The sequence below is a fragment of the Ammodytes marinus genome, assembly GCF_949987685.1.
Source record: "Ammodytes marinus genome assembly, chromosome: 19".
Classification (NCBI taxonomy): domain Eukaryota; kingdom Metazoa; phylum Chordata; class Actinopteri; order Uranoscopiformes; family Ammodytidae; genus Ammodytes; species Ammodytes marinus.
The window spans coordinates 23,618,665-23,636,164 of record NC_137223.1 but is presented as its reverse complement, the minus strand read 5'-3'; the positions used below and the strand labels follow the sequence as shown (position 1 = coordinate 23,636,164).

At 39.9% G+C, this 17,500-nt stretch overlaps 1 protein-coding gene across 1 annotated transcript in view; it reads left to right on the top strand.

Annotated features, from left to right (window-relative positions):
* ift172 (intraflagellar transport 172) overlaps window positions 1-17,500 on the top strand; it is a 44,512-nt gene that overhangs the window by 8,109 nt on the left and 18,903 nt on the right. The window contains exons 12-23 of the mRNA XM_080047733.1: window positions 1-79; window positions 977-1,089; window positions 6,300-6,467; window positions 7,824-7,960; window positions 9,256-9,363; window positions 10,890-10,974; window positions 11,285-11,377; window positions 11,762-11,839; window positions 12,517-12,765; window positions 14,439-14,517; window positions 15,476-15,596; window positions 16,684-16,828. The exon at window positions 1-79 is cut by the window's left edge and continues 7 nt beyond it. Of these exons, the coding sequence (XP_079903859.1) occupies window positions 1-79; window positions 977-1,089; window positions 6,300-6,467; window positions 7,824-7,960; window positions 9,256-9,363; window positions 10,890-10,974; window positions 11,285-11,377; window positions 11,762-11,839; window positions 12,517-12,765; window positions 14,439-14,517; window positions 15,476-15,596; window positions 16,684-16,828 (1,455 nt within the window). The remainder of the gene's footprint in view (window positions 80-976; window positions 1,090-6,299; window positions 6,468-7,823; window positions 7,961-9,255; window positions 9,364-10,889; window positions 10,975-11,284; window positions 11,378-11,761; window positions 11,840-12,516; window positions 12,766-14,438; window positions 14,518-15,475; window positions 15,597-16,683; window positions 16,829-17,500) is intronic.

Genomic DNA, 17,500 nt, shown 5'->3' with positions numbered 1-17,500 from the left:
CTAAATGAGAGGAAGCAGCGAGGAGTTGAAGACAACAAGAAGCTGGCCTATCTGATTGACATAAAGACCATCGCCATTGGTAAGAAATAATGTGTGTGTTGGTTCACTTTGGTGTAGGTGTGTTTGCAATCATGTTAATTATATGCAATAATAGAATAAAGGCAAAAAAATCAATGCAATATTAAATGCAGTACAAACTGGAATCAGAGCTGCGGATGTGCAAACACTGTATTAACGTTGATAATTGCATTTCAGATTGAACACATACATTATTTTTTAACAGCCAGGTATAACAGGTCTGCTCTCTAGACAAACATACTTAAAACAACACCACTATATACATTACTCAACTTAGCAATTTCCTTTATTTGGACCTTTTTAATTGTCTGTGTAACACTTAGGATACACAATTTCAATGAAATATATATTTAAAAATAAGAAGTTATCAAAAAACCAAGATTTAACAGATTGAGGTGTACTGGGCTAATGAGTAGGTTTGACTCTTGGAGCTGGTGGAGAATTAATGACACGACACAGAATGTTGGTAACCGGTTTTGTATTTCACTTAAAGGCCTACTTCACCGGTTGGAATATGAAGGTGTATTGAACTCGGAGATCCTATGAAGTATAAATGTGCAAAAAAAAATGAAATCGGATCATCCTAGCCTGAGAAAAGGCAGAAAGAGTGTTTTATGGTCTCACTGTCTAACCCTACATTTCTCTTTCTGTGATGTCACAGAAAGAGAAATGTACATTTATACTTCATAGGATCTCCGAGTTCAATACACCTTCATATTCCAACCGGTGAAGTAGGCCTTTAAACAAATAACAAAAAATCACTTGAATCAATCAAGGAAATGTTCACAACATAAATAGAAAATAGGCCTTCAATTCAATTTAGTTGTCTTAGATATTCACACTCAGTATGGGCAACCTTTTACTACATTTAAATCAATCAGATTCTCTGTCTCCTCAGTGGACTTGGCCGGCGGTTACAACGTGGGGACGATCAGTCACGACTCTAAGATCGACTGGCTGGAACTCAACGAGACCGGACGCAAACTGCTCTTCAGGGACAAGAAGCTACGGGTGACAGTGAACCCTTTATATAATGTGTATATGTTTTTTTCTTAGACACATTTTTTTGGCATTTTTTTTGCTTTGTTAGACAGTTTTGGAGAGACAGAGATTAAATGGAGCAGAACCTGAGTCTGCTGTGAAAAGGACTAGGCCTCTATGGGGGGCAACAAAAAAACCAAAAAAAAAACATTGGCGACATAAATATAAAATATACATATACTGTACATACAATGGAACATTTTTAAATTAATTAATTGTGCAAGTAAGATAAAAAAAAAATAGAGGCTCAAGGCTATAACCCCAAAAATGGTTGAGTGTTAAAAATAAATAATTTCTATAATAATTGAATCCACAAAGCTATACCAAGGTTGAAAAAACATGCACAATTTTCATTATTGAACAAACACAGACAAATGATAGACAGAAATGAAAAATGGCCTCTTTGGCACCCTGAGGGTCTGAGTGAGAGAGAGAGAGAGAGAACGGTGGGAGAGAGGCCTAGAGGCAGAGGAGGGAGAATGCCGGACGAGATGATGATTTAGAAAAATCTACGAAGACTGACTGAGCCTGTGAGCCATGTGGGTTCAAATCCGGCTTCTGTCACTTCTGCATGTCATTCCTCTCTCTCTAACAACCTGAGCCGTGGTGGACACATACCTGCAGTTCTAGCCGGCCATCCATCACCCGCCTTCTAGTGAGTTTACGTTTGTCAATTGATTCCAGACCTCTTGTACAAATGAAATGAAGTACGATGGTCTGGTTAGGACCAGGCTATCCCTTCCATATATTTAACCACATCTTAACCACTATCTATTTAACAGAAATCACACAAATGTATTGTTTTCACTTCAACAACATTTTTTAATACAAATTCATGTCAAAAACAAAGAGAAAAAGTACGTCAAATGAAGTGAAAAAGTGATTAAAAGATAGCTTTGAGGATGGTGTGTCTTGCAGCAGTGAAGCAAGCAGTGTAGTGGTGGGACTGTCTGGAGTACTGTCTGCCCCGGGACGCCTCCAAGGCCCTGACCGTAGCGTGCTGCGTCTGGGCTTTGAGCGAGCGCTTCTCCTCTCTCCTCTCTCTGTGCTCCTGGTATCTATCCAGCAACCAGCACATATTCAGCCTCCACCTCTGGCCCTTCTTCAGCTGGGGGGTTTCTGAGAATGCTGAAGGGGAAAAGAAAAACGGTTCAATATAGTGTATATACTTATATATATTATACAGTATACAATAGCAATTCTTAAGAGAAAAGAAGAAAAAAAACTGTTCAATATACTGTATATGCTGTTTATATACACACACAAGAAATGGAGTGCTAAGGAATTACGTAATGTTTAACACTTAAGCCGAGACACTGCAGGTGAATAGGGTTAAAAAAAAATTGCATAATAATACCGTCATTACATTTTTATATAAATATGCAAATTTTGCCATTTTAGCCATGTTTTTTTTAACAAAATGTATCATAAATCAGACAATTGACAACATGTGAACAAATCCTTCCGTAATATCTTCGGTGTTAACTCAAATGAACACCTTAATGTACATTTTAGTACGCATGATAACAAAATTGCAAAAAAATCTCAAATTTGACGGGTGCTTGAAAACACAATATGTTTTGCCTGTCGTGTCTCGCCTTAAGAGCTCAATAGTTAAATTGTTAAATAATCGTGATTAAGGAGTTTGATTCCGACCTTCAGACGTTGCAGCAAACAGCAGATAGGTGGCGCGGAAAGGGTCCACACTCTTCTCTTCCTCTGTCTCTCTCTCGCTCTTTGTCTCACTCTCTATCTCACTCTCTGTCTCACTCTCTTCCTCTGTGTCTGTCTCTCTCTCGCTGTCTGTCTCACTCTCACTCTCTGTCTCACTCTCTCTCTCTCTCTCACTCTCTGTCTCACTCTCTGTCTCACTCTCACTCTCTGTCTCACCCTCTGTCTCACTCTCTGTCTCACTCTCTGTCTCACTCTCTCTCTCACTCTCTGTCTCACTCTCTTCCTCTGTGTCACTCTCTCTCTCACTCTCTTTCTCATTCTCACTCTCTGTCTCACTCTCTGTCTCATTCTCACTCTCTGTCTCACTCTCTGTCTCACTCTCTGCCTCACTCTCTGTGTAACTGTCTGTGTCATCCTCGCTGCTCTGGCTCAGCTTTGCGAGCCTCTTCTTGTACAGAATTCTCTTTCTGGTCTTCATCTCTGGGGTCCGTTGCTCCTCTTTCACAACACACACAGTCTTCAGTTGTTCTTCTTTCTGCCTTTCCTCCCTCAGTAAGTCCTTTTCCCTTTCCCACTGTCTCTGTCTCCTTTCAAGTTTTGCCTCCATCCATTTCTCCTCTTCGTCAGAATCAGGGCTCTGTATTGCTCTCTGCTGGACTAACATCTGTCTCCTGGCCTCAGCCCTCCTCTCCTTTGGACTCAGTGTAGCATTCAGATCTTTCACCAGCTCAAACTCAGCCCTTTGATCACCTTGGTTCATCTTTGGGTTTTCTATAGTTCTAAAGCTCTTTCTGTTAATCCTGTAATAGGTATTTTTTTTAAAGAAGTTTGTATCTGTCTGTGTATATATTATCTGTGTAGGTTTGTCTTCTAGGTGTGCTGCTGCTCTCTTCAACAGGTTAGTGGTGAATGAGGCCAGAAGAGTCAGGAGAGTTCTATTGATGATGTCATGATGGAATAATGGTGACGTCACAATGAAAACATTCTACTGGGAGAATTCTAACGGCAGGATTCTATTAGATTCAAATCAATACAATTCCATGAAGCGATCGCTAAGCCTCATGGAACCCCCTTAGTTACTGTTGCTCAGTAGAATTCAATGGGCTTTATCGGCGTGAATGTTTTTTTTCAATATCAATGTTGCGAAAGCAGCAAAATATAACATTTAACGTGTCACAATATTTATGATAATAATTGATATTATAATAAACAATCTAATAAATCCTAATACAATCTTTAATTTTTGTATGAAATAACATGAAGGCTATACAATTTCTCTTTACCACGAGTACTCTTCACAGCAGACCCGGGTTAGAATCCAGCCCCGGGTCGTTCTCTGCATGTCATTCCCCTCTCTGACCCATTTCAACTCTGTCTTCTCCAAACTGTCAAATAAAGAAAGAAAAATTGCCAAAAAATAACCTTAACAAAACAAAGAAAAACAGGTGACATTTTAGAAGGGGGATGGATTTTGTTCTGGTTTGGCATTGCTGATATTTTGCGCTTGTTGAGAAGGTTTTCAGTATGATAGTGGCAGGTTGCAGTTGTCAGCTGTTGCCCAGGGTAATGTATGCAGATTGATGTGGGGGCCCTGGGGCAAAGACATGGAGAACTCCGCTAATTGGGAATCCCTTTGTGACCCCAAACTTTCACCTTCACTGTTATGGAACACTAACACATTCACCATTTTGTTTTTAGGGACAAATGTAGACTACAACTTACAAAATGTACTTCACTGGGGCAGATTTTTGAAATATTTATGTATTTGCGAAAGTGACTTCGGAATGAACTCTGTCTGAGACGCAAACTTTTTTTTAACAAGTTTTGTGCGTCTTATGCGCCGGCTTCTAGTCAGAACACTTTGTATTTTAGTGTGTCGGTTGGTTCTTCTGCACAAGTATATTTGAAACATTAACTATGCTTTTGTTGTGCTTAGTAAGAGTGTCATATTCACCTTTAAACCTGCAGTTTGTAGAATTTTGGGTTTTATTTCCTAGCAGATTTTGTAGAAAGTAATTATAATATCCATAAGTACATTTAATTTAGTGCATAATAGCTGATTTTTTTATTTTTATTTTTTTTTTCCCTTAGAAAGGTCTCATATACATATTTCTGCATATTTTGGACCAAGGCCTAGTGCCGCCATCTTGAAAGTGGCATAGTTCGAATGTCATCAGGTGCATTGTTTAAAATGTAGAATTGTTCTTGTCCTTGAAGGCCACTGTAGCTTCTGTTATTATTCTAAAGGGTTGGGGTTACCCAGGGAGTGTTGCATTCTAGAACTTTGTAGAACTTTCTTGATGATGTCATATTACACACTGCACCTTTAACTATGCTTTTGTTGTGCTTAGTAAGAGTGTCATATTCACCTTTAAAGATCCACTATGTAACATTTCGAAACAATTTACATTATACTGTATATTGCATATGGGTGAAATGGATAGAAATGTAACTTGAACATTTGACTTTGCCACTGATGGTGGTGCATACAGATTAGATGCATTTGCATATATACCATCAGCCTATTTACTGGATAAAAATACAACTGATTATTCATACTATTTCTCATAACACATGATCATTGCACTAAGACATCATAAAAAGTTAAGTGGTGTAACAAATGTTTTCTCTTAATTGAAACTTGCTTCCAAGTGAACCCATCAAACTGCTCCTCCTTAATGCATTCAGACTGGGCCAACTGAGCCCCAGGGTGAAAGCATAGATTGAACATTATTAAAAATGGTGGTAGGAGGTGATATTAAACTAGCTGATTAAATTAAAAAACAGCAGGTGGCCTAGCTCTCACATATAGACATACATATTATTGTGCTTGGGGGGCCTATCGACAATATATTATCTCATCAGAGGAGAATACATATGGAGGGGGTAGAAATTCATATGCTTTGTTTTAGTTTAGTTTTACTTATTCGGCACGTACACAATTGCACAGAGCAATGCGTAGTGAAATTATTATGTGCCCGTCCGGCTGTAATTCAACTCTCAATTCCAATACTTACTTTCTTTTCTGTCTTACTTATATTTACTTTTTTATTAAAGGTGCAGTGTGTAATATGACATCATCAAGAAAGTTCTACAAAGTTCTAGAATGCAACGCTCCCTGGGTAACCCCAACCCTTTCGAATAATAACAGAAACTACAGTGGCCTTCAAGGACAATACAAGAACAATTCTAAATTTTAAACAATGCACCTGATGACATTCCAACTATGACACTTTCAAAATGGCGGCTACTGGCCTTGGTCCAAGGTATGGAGAAATATGGACATATATGAGACCCTTTCTAAGGGAAAAAATAATAATTCGAAAAAAAAAATTCAGCTATTATGCACTAAATTAAACGTACTAATGGATATTATAATTACTTTCTACAAAATCTGCTAGGAAATAAAACCCAACATTCTACACACTGCAGGTTTAAGTACAAAAGTAACTTTTGAATTCATTTTAATATTAATCTCCCTTCTTCTCCCTCCTTCTCCTCCTCAGCTCCATCTGTTTGACATAGAGTCTGGAGTGAAGAGCACAGTGCTGAGTTTCTGCTCCTACGTGCAGTGGGTTCCGGGCAGTGACGTGGTCGTGGCTCAGAACAGAGGAAGCCTGTGTATCTGGTACAGCATAGACAGTCCCGAGAGCATTACCATGTTCCCTATCAAGGTGAGGCTGTGTGTGAGTGTGTGTGTGTGTTTGTGTGTGTGTGTGTGTCTGTGTGTGTGTGTGTGTGTGTGTGTGTGTGTGTGTGTGTGTGTGTGTGTGTGTGTGTGTGTGTGTGTGTGTGTGTGTGTATTAATATCTCCATTTAATGTCAGGTTATATATTTGACATGAAGGGTCATCAGGAAATATGATTAAAAATGTAAACGGCTCATGCCCATGGCCTTTTTCATTCGACATTCTCTGCCTGTTCATTTTTGATGTCTTTAAGACTCCACACAAACGGGTAATAAAAATAAATAAAAAAAATTTCATACACAATCATATTACTATTATTTTTTAATCATAGTCCACATGGGAATAACCACAATGACATCACTTCAGCATCATCAGGGTTGTATCGTCAGACATAACAGGCTCAATAGTTCTCCTTATGTGCCCTTCGTGAAACATTATGTGCGCTTCGTGAAACATTATGTGCCCTTCTTGTGCCATTTGTGGTGGCTGTGCAAAAAAGTAAAGTTTTTTTTTGTAGATCTTTGTTTTTTCTAGCCGAACGACTTGTTTAACTTTGACTTTCCTTCAGCTTTGTGTTTCTGTGAAGTCGACTGAGCGAGTTGTGTTTTAATGCTGCCGTCCTGGGGCAGTCACTCGCCCCGGGGCAGTCACATGCTCTCTGAAACTTTCATGTGGAACATTCACTGATGTGCCCATGAATAATAAACAGTAGACACACTGTCAACTCTTGCATGGGTGTGGATACTCTGCGAATTTACAGCTAGAATATTCAGGAAAGCCTGTGTTTATGAACGCTACTAAATCAAATTTGACTTTGATTCACCATGGTCATATTACTATTAGTAATCTGACATAGTCACAAATAAATACATAACCTCATGGCCATGCATCCTACCGTCTCTCTTTCACTTGCTTCCTAAACAAATGCACGTGCTGCTAGCAAAGATCTTCAGGACAGCAGGCGCTCGTGTGGTAAAAACACTACTGCTTTGGTCCAAAGGGGGCCCAGTACTTAAACATAGTTAATTCCACCACTACAACATCCATCTCCCTTATTCTGGTGTAAATCTCTTTCCCCCTCTCTTTGTCAAGGTGACATAGTGGATCTAACCGCTGGAATGTGCTAGCTAAGATCTTTAGGACAGCAGGCGCCGGTGTCGAAAGACATGCACTAGAATCAACTAATATATTATAGAATTTGATTATTATAACTGATAAAGCCATGTCATTTTCATTGCAGCCATTGTATATTGTTGTATTGTTGTTTATTTGATGTATTTGCATTGTATATTGTGTTGTTGTTTTGGGTTAAAATGGGTTCCCCTCTCTCTCTCTTTGTCAGGGTGACATAGTGGATCTAGAGAGAGCTGAGGGGAAGACTGAGGTGATAGTGACAGAAGGGGTCAACACTGTGACATACACTCTGGATGAAGGACTCATTGAGTTTGGCACCGCCATCGACGACGGGGATTATGACAGGTAGGTTTAATAATGATGATAATATAATGTATTGTAATTATATAGTGCTTTTCTAGATACTCAAAGTTGCTTGACTCAAAGCAACCAAGCAACCGGCAACAACAATATTTCACAACTATCATTACTGCCTAGAGAGGGCAAGAGCATCGGCTTCTGTAAATGAAATGTAAGACTTTCTAACACATTCAAATGCGAAATGGGAAAACTGAATGCAAAGATATAAAGTAATAGTTCTAAATAGATGTGATAATGCATTAGGGGTATAGGTCAGAATCCCAGTGACAGCAAGGGACTAACAAGAACTTGCCAGATGTCTTTTTTTAAACGGCAGCTTTCTTTAAGCTCTTCTCCAGGGTTTTCCTTTAGAGCATTCTATCATTTGTGTCGTGACTTGAACAGTGCACACTTCCAAAATGATGCCTCCTCATCAGACTGATAAAAGTACAAGTGGTGATTTAAAGGTGCAGTGTGTAATATGACATCATCAAGAAAGTTCTACAAAGTTCTAGAATGCAACGCTCCCTGGGTAACCCCACCCCTTTAGAATAATAACAGAAGCTACAGTGGCCTTCAAGGACAAGAACAATTAAAAATTTTAAACAATGCACCTGATGACATTCCAACTATGACACTTTCAAGATGGCGGCACTAGGCCTTGGTCCAAAATATGCAGAAATATGGACATATATGAGACCCTTTCTAAGGGGAAAAAAATTATAAAAAACATGTTTTTCAGCTATTATGCACTAAATTAAATGTACTTATGGATATTATAATTACTTTCTACAAAATCTGCTAGTAAATAAAACCCAAAATTCTACACACTGCAGGTTTAAGTCCATCTATGTTTTGCTGAAAAAGTATTGAAAAAAAAAAAAAAGGTGATGTAATAATCTTTGGCCTACCGGTTTAAAATCATACTTTCATAATATTGTCGGTATTTTTTCTCTGTGACTCAACTGTTTCTTCAATGACGTGGCAGTAAAACAGATGGTCCCCCATAGAGCGGCTATTTATAGACCATGACAGGAGAACGTTGATGCAACAAAAACACGTCACTGTGAATTCAAGGACACCGCACCAAACCCTGACAATGACTTTTAAATAAATCAAGTGTGTGTGTGTGTGTGTGTGTGTGTGTGTGTGTGTGTGTGTGTGTGTGTGTGTGTGTGTGTGTGTGTGTGTGTGTGTGTGTGTGTGTGTGTGTGTGTGTGTGTGTGTGTGTGTGTGTGTGTGTGTGTGTGTGTGTGTGTGTGTGTGTGTGTGTGTGTGTGTGTGTGTGTGTGTGTGGACAGAGCGACTGCCTTCTTGGAGACTCTGGAGATGTCGCCTGAGACTGAAGCCATGTGGAAGACGCTCAGCAAGCTGGCTCTAGAGGCACACCAGCTGCACATCGCAGAAAGGTTAACACACACACACACACACACACACACACACACACACACACACACACACACTGACGTAATGCATTCCCTAAACCTGTCAAAATGTCCCTTCTTTCCAAAATGTCCTCACTCCGATGGTTAAAATTCTAAATTGGTCCTCACAAAGCTTCATTTACAAGTACACACACACACACACACACACACACACACACACACACACACACACACACACACACACACACACACACACACACCCTTGCAAGCTGATGTCCGTGAACTAATTACATTCTGTATCAACCTTCATTGTAAAGACTTATCTTTGAGGCTAAAGTGAAGGGCGACAACAAGGGCACTTTGGTCACCTGGAAACACACACACACACACACACACACACACACACACACACACACTCACACACTCACACTCACACTCACACTCACACTCACACACACACGACTGTGTCCCTGCCTGACTTCTCTGTCTCACTTCATTAATCATCAAGCAGTTTTTTTTTTATTCTCCATCGTAAGCATTTTCTCTCCATCTCTCTCTCTTTCCCTCTCTCTCTCTGTCTTTGTCTCTCTCTATCGCTTTCTCTCTTTCTCTCTCTCCCTTCCTCTCTTTCTCTCCCTATCCCTATCCCTCTCTCTCTCCCTCTCTCTCTCTCTCTCTCCCTCTTTCCCTCTCTCTAGCTCTCTCTTTCTCTCTTTCTCTCTCTCTCTCCCTTCCTCTCTCTCCCTATCCCTCTCTCTCTCTCTCTCTCCCTATCCCTCTTTCTCTCTCTCTCTCTCTCTTTATCTTTATCTTTCTCTCTGTTTCAAGAAACTTTTTCGGGGGAATTTGAATTTCTCAGTCATTAATAATGCATACGCCGTTCGTTAGCGGCTCGGCTTGATTTGCATAAATCATAAAATCGGGCCGAGACGGTTTTGTGTGTCTGGCGTTGGTAATGTTAACGAGCGAGGGAAGCGAGAGAGAGACAGACAGTCAGACAGAAGATTTTTTCATGACTCGTTCATTAATCTGATGCAAGAATTCACAGATTTAGTAATAAAATTGGCCCAATGCGAAAATGTGCTTTTTAATTTAGTTAGCCCCTTAGTCAGACTGTGGCTTATATAAAAGTCTTAGTAATCAGAAGTAGAAGTTCTCATTTGTCTTCTTCACTCATTAAATAAAGAGAATTTCAGCTTATCTTCTATCTTCACTTAAAGGTGGAGTCAGTGATTCTGGAGAATGCTTTTGTAAAAATCTAATTTGTCTAAATCAGTGACTATCTCCTCACCATCCGCTTACCTGTCTGTTCTGTGTGCGCTGGTGTTAATACACAACAAAGGGTATGAAAAAACAAAGGGAACCCAGCATAGCTAGCAGCATGCCAATTTACAGAGGCTAGGCAGAATCAATGACCCCACCTATAATGTCTTTATACTGCTAACCGGCTGTCTCTCTTTCTCTGTATTTCTTTCCTTGTCTGTCTGTCTGTCTGTCTGTCTGTCTGTCTGTCTGTCTGTCTGTCTGTCTGTCTGTCTGTCTGTCTCCAGGTGCTTTGCCGCTTTGGGCGATGTCTCGACCGTACGATTCCTTCACCAAACAAATGAGATCGCCGATAAAGCGTCACAGGAAATGGTTTGTTTTACAGGCAGTTTGGTTGAATATCAGCGATTTGCTTTACAATTTACATAAGGAAAATTGATCCTTTATATTTTTTAGTAATACTTCATGTGGTTATAATCAGTGACCCTCCTTAACAAGACTGCATTGAAATGAGCAGTAAAACCTACAAAGGAAATTGTTGTATTACATTTTTAAAAAATACCCCAAGTCTGATAATGACCCATGTTACACATCTTTCAGTGTTGCAAATTCTAAGGAAGTAATTAAATTAGCAAAAAAAAAAAAGTATAAACTGAGTGTGTGCTTTTCTTCTTTTAACCAGGGAGGAGATGGAACAGCGTTTTTCCAGGTCCAGGCCCACGTGGCCATGTTGGATAAGAACTTTAAACTGGCTGAGATGCACTACATGGAGCAGGTTGGTGATACCTTCTGACACACTTGCTAAAGAAACCTTGTTTAATATGTGGAATTACTGTGAATTATTACTGCTTACTTACTGGTACATTTTCGTTTCACATTTTCGGAAAATTTGAAGTTGTGATTTACGATTGAATTTTTCCTGGCTTTCTTTGTTTTGTTTCATTTTCAACAAATATACAGTTGTCATAGTATTCTTATATATATATCGTTGTTAGTAACCAACACCAAACCAAAATCGTTACTTGCTGGATTATTCACCAGATAAGTCACTTCACCTGTACAAGCTTTGTTACGTGCAAAAGCTTACATTGAAGTGGTAATGGTTATACATTTGTATTACAATATATTATGCTGTTGTTGTCATTGTGTGTGTCTTTAGAATTCCATAGATGAAGCGATAGAGATGTACCAGGAGCTGCACATGTGGGACGACTGCATCGCCGTGGCTGAGGCGAAGGTAATAACAACACAGGCTGAATACTTATACTGTCACCTTTACTGTGGTGCAGTCATTTTTTGCTGTGGTTTTTCTATTTGGCCTTTCGGGACCTTAGCTTAGAGGATGTCTCGATTCAGTACAAATGAGCTTGTACCCCCATTGTCTGCTTTATTAGACTATAGTTATTGTTAAAGGCCTAACCAGGGATAGGGGTTGAAAATGAGTCTTGACTAGAAACCTGTTGGTATGGCTATTTTATATTTTATATGAAACAATGTACAATGTATTTCAGATTCAGATTCAGATGTAAACATGTATGGAATTTGTTTTGGTGCAGTGGAGTTTACAGCAAGACAGGTGCAGACAGGACAAGACAGTGCAAACCAACATAATAGTGCAAAATTAGTAAATAATAATATATAATATAATAATACATAATAAATAAAGAAGTGCCAAAGTGCCAAGAGATCAAGTGATAGATACGACAGACCATTAGGTCACGGAGTGGGGAGACAGGTCAGGGTCAGTATTTGTCCCTGCTCAATAAACTTCTAAATGAAAAAAAGAATAAATGACGTTAAGTAGAGTACGCCATGTTAGTTGTTTATTTTATTTTGTCTTTTGTTTGTGTGTTGACTTTTACAGCTGTGTGCTTTTGTTCCCAAAATAAAGTATTTCTAAAATCCCCCCTATAGGGCCACCCGGAGTTGGACAGCCTGCGTGGTAACTACTACCAGTGGTTAACAGAGACGGGTCAGGACGAGAAGGCCGGAGAGGTGAAGGAGAGCGAGGGAGACTTCCAGGGATCCATCAACCTCTATCTGAAGGCCGGGCTGCCCGCTAAGGCAGCTCGCCTGGCCCTCAGCCGACCTGAGATCTCCAACAACACGGACACAATGGGACGCATAGCAGCCAGTCTCATCAAGGGAGAGTTCTATGAGCGGGTGAGTGGACGTGCCTTTGGGTGCTTGGGTGATTTTTACTGTTAAATTATAACTTCTATCCTCCTTTGTTCTACCTTTTCTATAAAGGTAACATACAATGCTTATTTTTTTGGCATTTTTACTTTATTAGACAGTTTTGGAGAGTCAGAGGTGAAATGGGTCAGAGAGGGGAATGACATGCAGAGAATGACCCGGGCTGGATTCTAACCCGGGTCTGCTGTGAGGACTGAGACTCTATGGGGGAGGGGTCTCTAACCACTACTCCAAGAGCACCCCCATCATTTAATAATAATAATAAATAATTAAACATTTTATTTAAAGGCACCCTTCACGACCCTCAAGGACACCGTACAATGCATTTGGGTTTCATTTTCATGGTGTAGCGTCCATTAAACCCTTTATATTTCTCACAGTGCCATTCTGTCTGAAACACTGCACGTCTCTTTAAGCCCCGCCTTCCAAAAAGGCCCAGTCCAAACTGATTGGCTCTGAATCGAAACTGCCAGTCAGATTCTGCGGATGTGGCCTATCACAGGTGTAGGTAGTATAATGCTTAGTTATGTTGGTTATGAGGGGACGTGGCATTTCCCCGTATGACGTCATGAGAGGAGAATTATCTGACTGGGGTTTTTGAACACCGGATTTCAGAAAAGAGAGAGGGTTGTTTTAGCTCACTCATACTTTTGGAGTCTCTCTCCACACCGGGGACCCATATTATTAATGTTTAAAAACCTTGAAAAAGTGAGTTTTGCACAATAGAATACCTTCAGAATCTTGTCTTCTTTTCAGTCCTCATCCTCCTCTCCTTGCCTAACAGATGCCAGGAGTCGGAGAGGCATCAACAGAGGAACTAAATGTATTCTTTGTTTATTGGTGTTTCACACTCTGTCTCCCTCCATCTGTCTCTTTATTTCTCTGTGTCTCTCTCTCCGTGACTGTGATCCTTTCTTCCCTGCGACAGCCCATCTGTGTTTATGTAACAGGTTGGAAACACAGAACAAACTAACTTTGTGTTTTTCTTGCATACTGACTGTGTTAAGTTTTTACATAATTTTAGGCAATTTGACACATACGCACACACACACACACACACACACACACACACACACCCACACACACAATGTTAGGCGATTTGAAGGTTGATATGGAGGCTGGTGTGATGTGTGAATTTCTAACTTGCGCTCGCCCAATATGTCCTACTGACATTCTGTGTATTTCTTTTCACAAGGATTGAGTGTTGTGCGTTTTGCTGTTGACAGGATAGTCAGACAAATAACTGAATTAGCATTTTAAATCATTAGAAAAGAAAACTCTCCACTGACCCTTATTTGAATTATATTAGTAGCCTACTCCTGAAATGCACCTGTTGGAAGACAAACGAAGAAAAAGACAGAGTGAGCACTGTTGTGTACAAAAGTCTTTATATATATATTGAAACATTATGCATCATAAGAGCGGAAATTGTTAGCGTCCAAGAAAAGCTTCTTGCCCTTAAAGGCCACCTTAGCTTCTGTAAATTCTCTAGCAAGAGAGCATTGCAATATAGTTAGTATTGAGGTCAAGGCTTTCTTTGTGTAAACCAGTCAACTCTGGTTCTGTGCACATTGTGTGGTGTTGTTGTTGCCATGGAGTTGAAGAACACTTATTAATACTCTCTGTGTCCCTCTGATCAGGCAGGAGATCTGTACGAGAAGATCAGAAACAACCAGCGAGCGTTGGAGTGCTACTGCAAAGGAGGCGCCTTCAGGAAGGGTAAGACACTGACATGTAGGATGCATTAATGGGCTTAAGAGATCCCACACATTACTACACTACATGGTCAAAATAACCAAATATTGTAGGGGAGAACGGGGGAATCTGAGGCATCGGGTAATGTGAGCCACCCCCTGTATCTAGGCAACGGAAAACATTTGTGGTCATGTGAGATATATGTTTTCAAGCCCCTCTCAGTTTAATGCCCATTACTAGGAAACATCCTGAATTAATGGGAAATGTGTACATTTGATTGATAAATCATTTTAGCACGCTTAGAGGGGAGCAACTGTAAAAAGTGGCTCAGATTACCCCGTTCTCCCCTATGGCTGAACAACCCAACAGAAACAGTCAAATTAACCCCAAATGTATTTAAAGTAACCCACTTTCTAGGGTATCAATGTTGACCCGGTGTTTTTTTATACCCATGGGGACTGCAGTATGTAAACTATACTTAGTACAGTGTTGTTGGTGCCATTTTGACCCACTACTGGTAACAAGTACAACTGACAACACTGTTTGCTTGGTGATTTTTTAATAATGCTAGCTAGTGGCCTGGCTCTAGGGATGATAATGTCAATCAGTTTGTCATCCACCACTTTGGTTCGGATAGAAATATTTAAACAACCATTGAATGGATAGGCTCACAATTTGGTACAAACATTAATGTACCCTTAATGTAATATTTTAGATGGATAGAACAAAGGGCTGTATCCAAAATATGTTATGTAAAAGTTTGGTCACTAATATTGTATTACACTTATATAACAACTGTGCAGCTAACTTGTACATGGCTGTAGACTCTTATAGTCTTGTTTTAATTTGCTCACTAACTATCTAAGTGATATGACTCAGCATTGAACAAGAGGTGGGTGTGTATGGTGTTGACTTGGGTTTAGTTAAACAGTAGGTTATATATAAAGTTATATTAAAGTTTGTCCCTCCCTGCTCCCTGTAGCGGTAGAACTGGCTCGCCTTGCCTTCCCTGCCGAGGTGGTGAAGCTAGAAGAGTCCTGGGGAGACTACCTGGTCCAACAGAAACAGATGGACGCTGCCATCAACCACTTCATAGAAGCTGGGTACGTGTGTGTGTGTGTGTGTGTGTGTGTTTGTGTGTGTCTCTTTGTGTGTCTATATGTATGTGTGTGTGTGTGTGTGTCTCTATGTGTGTGAGTGTGTGTGTGTGTGTGTGTGTGTGTGTGTGTGTGTGTGTGTGTGTGTGTGTGTGTGTGTGTGTGTGTGTGTGTTTGGGCAGATGGGAGAGGACACAGTAGTTCTTTAAAGCGTCACCAGCACCATAATAGACTGATGAGAAGAGATATCTTTAGACATGATTGTATTCTCTTTCCAAGTAAGTCATCAGCGCCCAGATTGTTTTCTTTTTACATTTCTACAAAGCATTTGAAGTTGAATTTCACCTAAAGGACGCTTAAAAACTCTCCCCAGAAACAAAGGTTTTATAAATACCCGATAATTTCTTCTGCCAGTAAAAGTCTCAAACTGTGCCTCAGTCTGACGAAAGGTATTTGGTTTAACTTAGAGGTTGGGTCAGTGATTCTGGAGAATGCTTTTTGTCTAAATAACTTTTTGTCAAAATCAGTGAATATCTCCTCATGATCTGCTACCGGTCCGTATTGTGTGTGCGCTCTGAAAGAAAATCCAGCGTTAATACACAGCCTTGAATCTCTGTAAACGGGCATGTTGCTATAGCTACGGTTGGGCCCCTTTGTTTACATACCTTTAATTAACATACCAGTTTACAGAGCCTAGGCTGTGTATTAACACCCGATTATGGACAGGTAGCAGATCATGATGAGATATTTACTGATTTTGAAAAAAAGTGATTTTAACAACACATATTTTTCCAGAATCACAGACTACACCTTTAAAAATAAACCAAATGTGGTTAAGCAACACAACATATACTAACATCTTTTTTGTGTCTGGGGCCCTTTTAGCTGAGTAGCATATTGTGAGGAGATATTAACTGATTTTGACAAAAAGTTCATTTTTCCAGAATCACTGACTCCACCTTTAAACCCTAACCAAAGTTAACTTACTTTTCTATTTGTCTGTCCTTCCAGTTTGTCTTTAACTATAAACCAACTGTAGATGGAGATACACAACACATACTAAACTCTTGTGTGTGTCTGTGGCCTCTTTCAGCTGCTCCCTGAAGGCCATCGAGGCGGCCATCGCAGCCCGTCAGTGGAAGAAAGCCGTGAACATCCTGGAGCTTCAGGACGACCCGGCAGCAGCCAAATACTACGTGAAGATCGCCCAGTACTACAGTGCCATGCAGGAGTATGAGGTGAGACAGGGACAGAGGTGTAGACAGAGAACAATTTGAATACATGTATCACATTCATTTTAAACCTAAACATATTTTCAGAAGAATATGTGTGTTTTCTGCTTACCAAGACGGCAGCTACCTCTTCTGTAGTTAGCACAATATTTTTTTTCAACCTAGTTACCTAAATGGCATAATAAGACATGGATGGATGGATGGTCTATCTAATAAGTGACCTCAGATAATGTCAAAATAGCTGTTCGTATTGATGTTCATTATAACTTGAGCACGAGACAGCTGACAATGACAATGTTAGCAATTTGCTGGTGAACGTAGTGGTGCATTTAGCAGTTAAAAAAAGACCAAAAAAGGAGTGAAATTTTTCCTATGTCCTATGTCTGCTAACACATTTTTATTCAAATCTTATCAAAGATAGTCAATATGTTAGGAGTAGTATGTTGATTTTGATAGACACTATGTCAGTCACTATGTATTATGTATCATAAAAAATATATAAAAAAAATACTGACTATGGCTAAACGTTGGTACATTCGGTTGTGTGGTTACTAGTTACTGGCTGCCTGAACACACACACACCGGACAGTGAGATGGAAAAGGCCGGAGGGGCAAAGCAGAGTCATATTTAGCCACTGGCAAATAATATCTGCACATCTCACACACACACACACACAC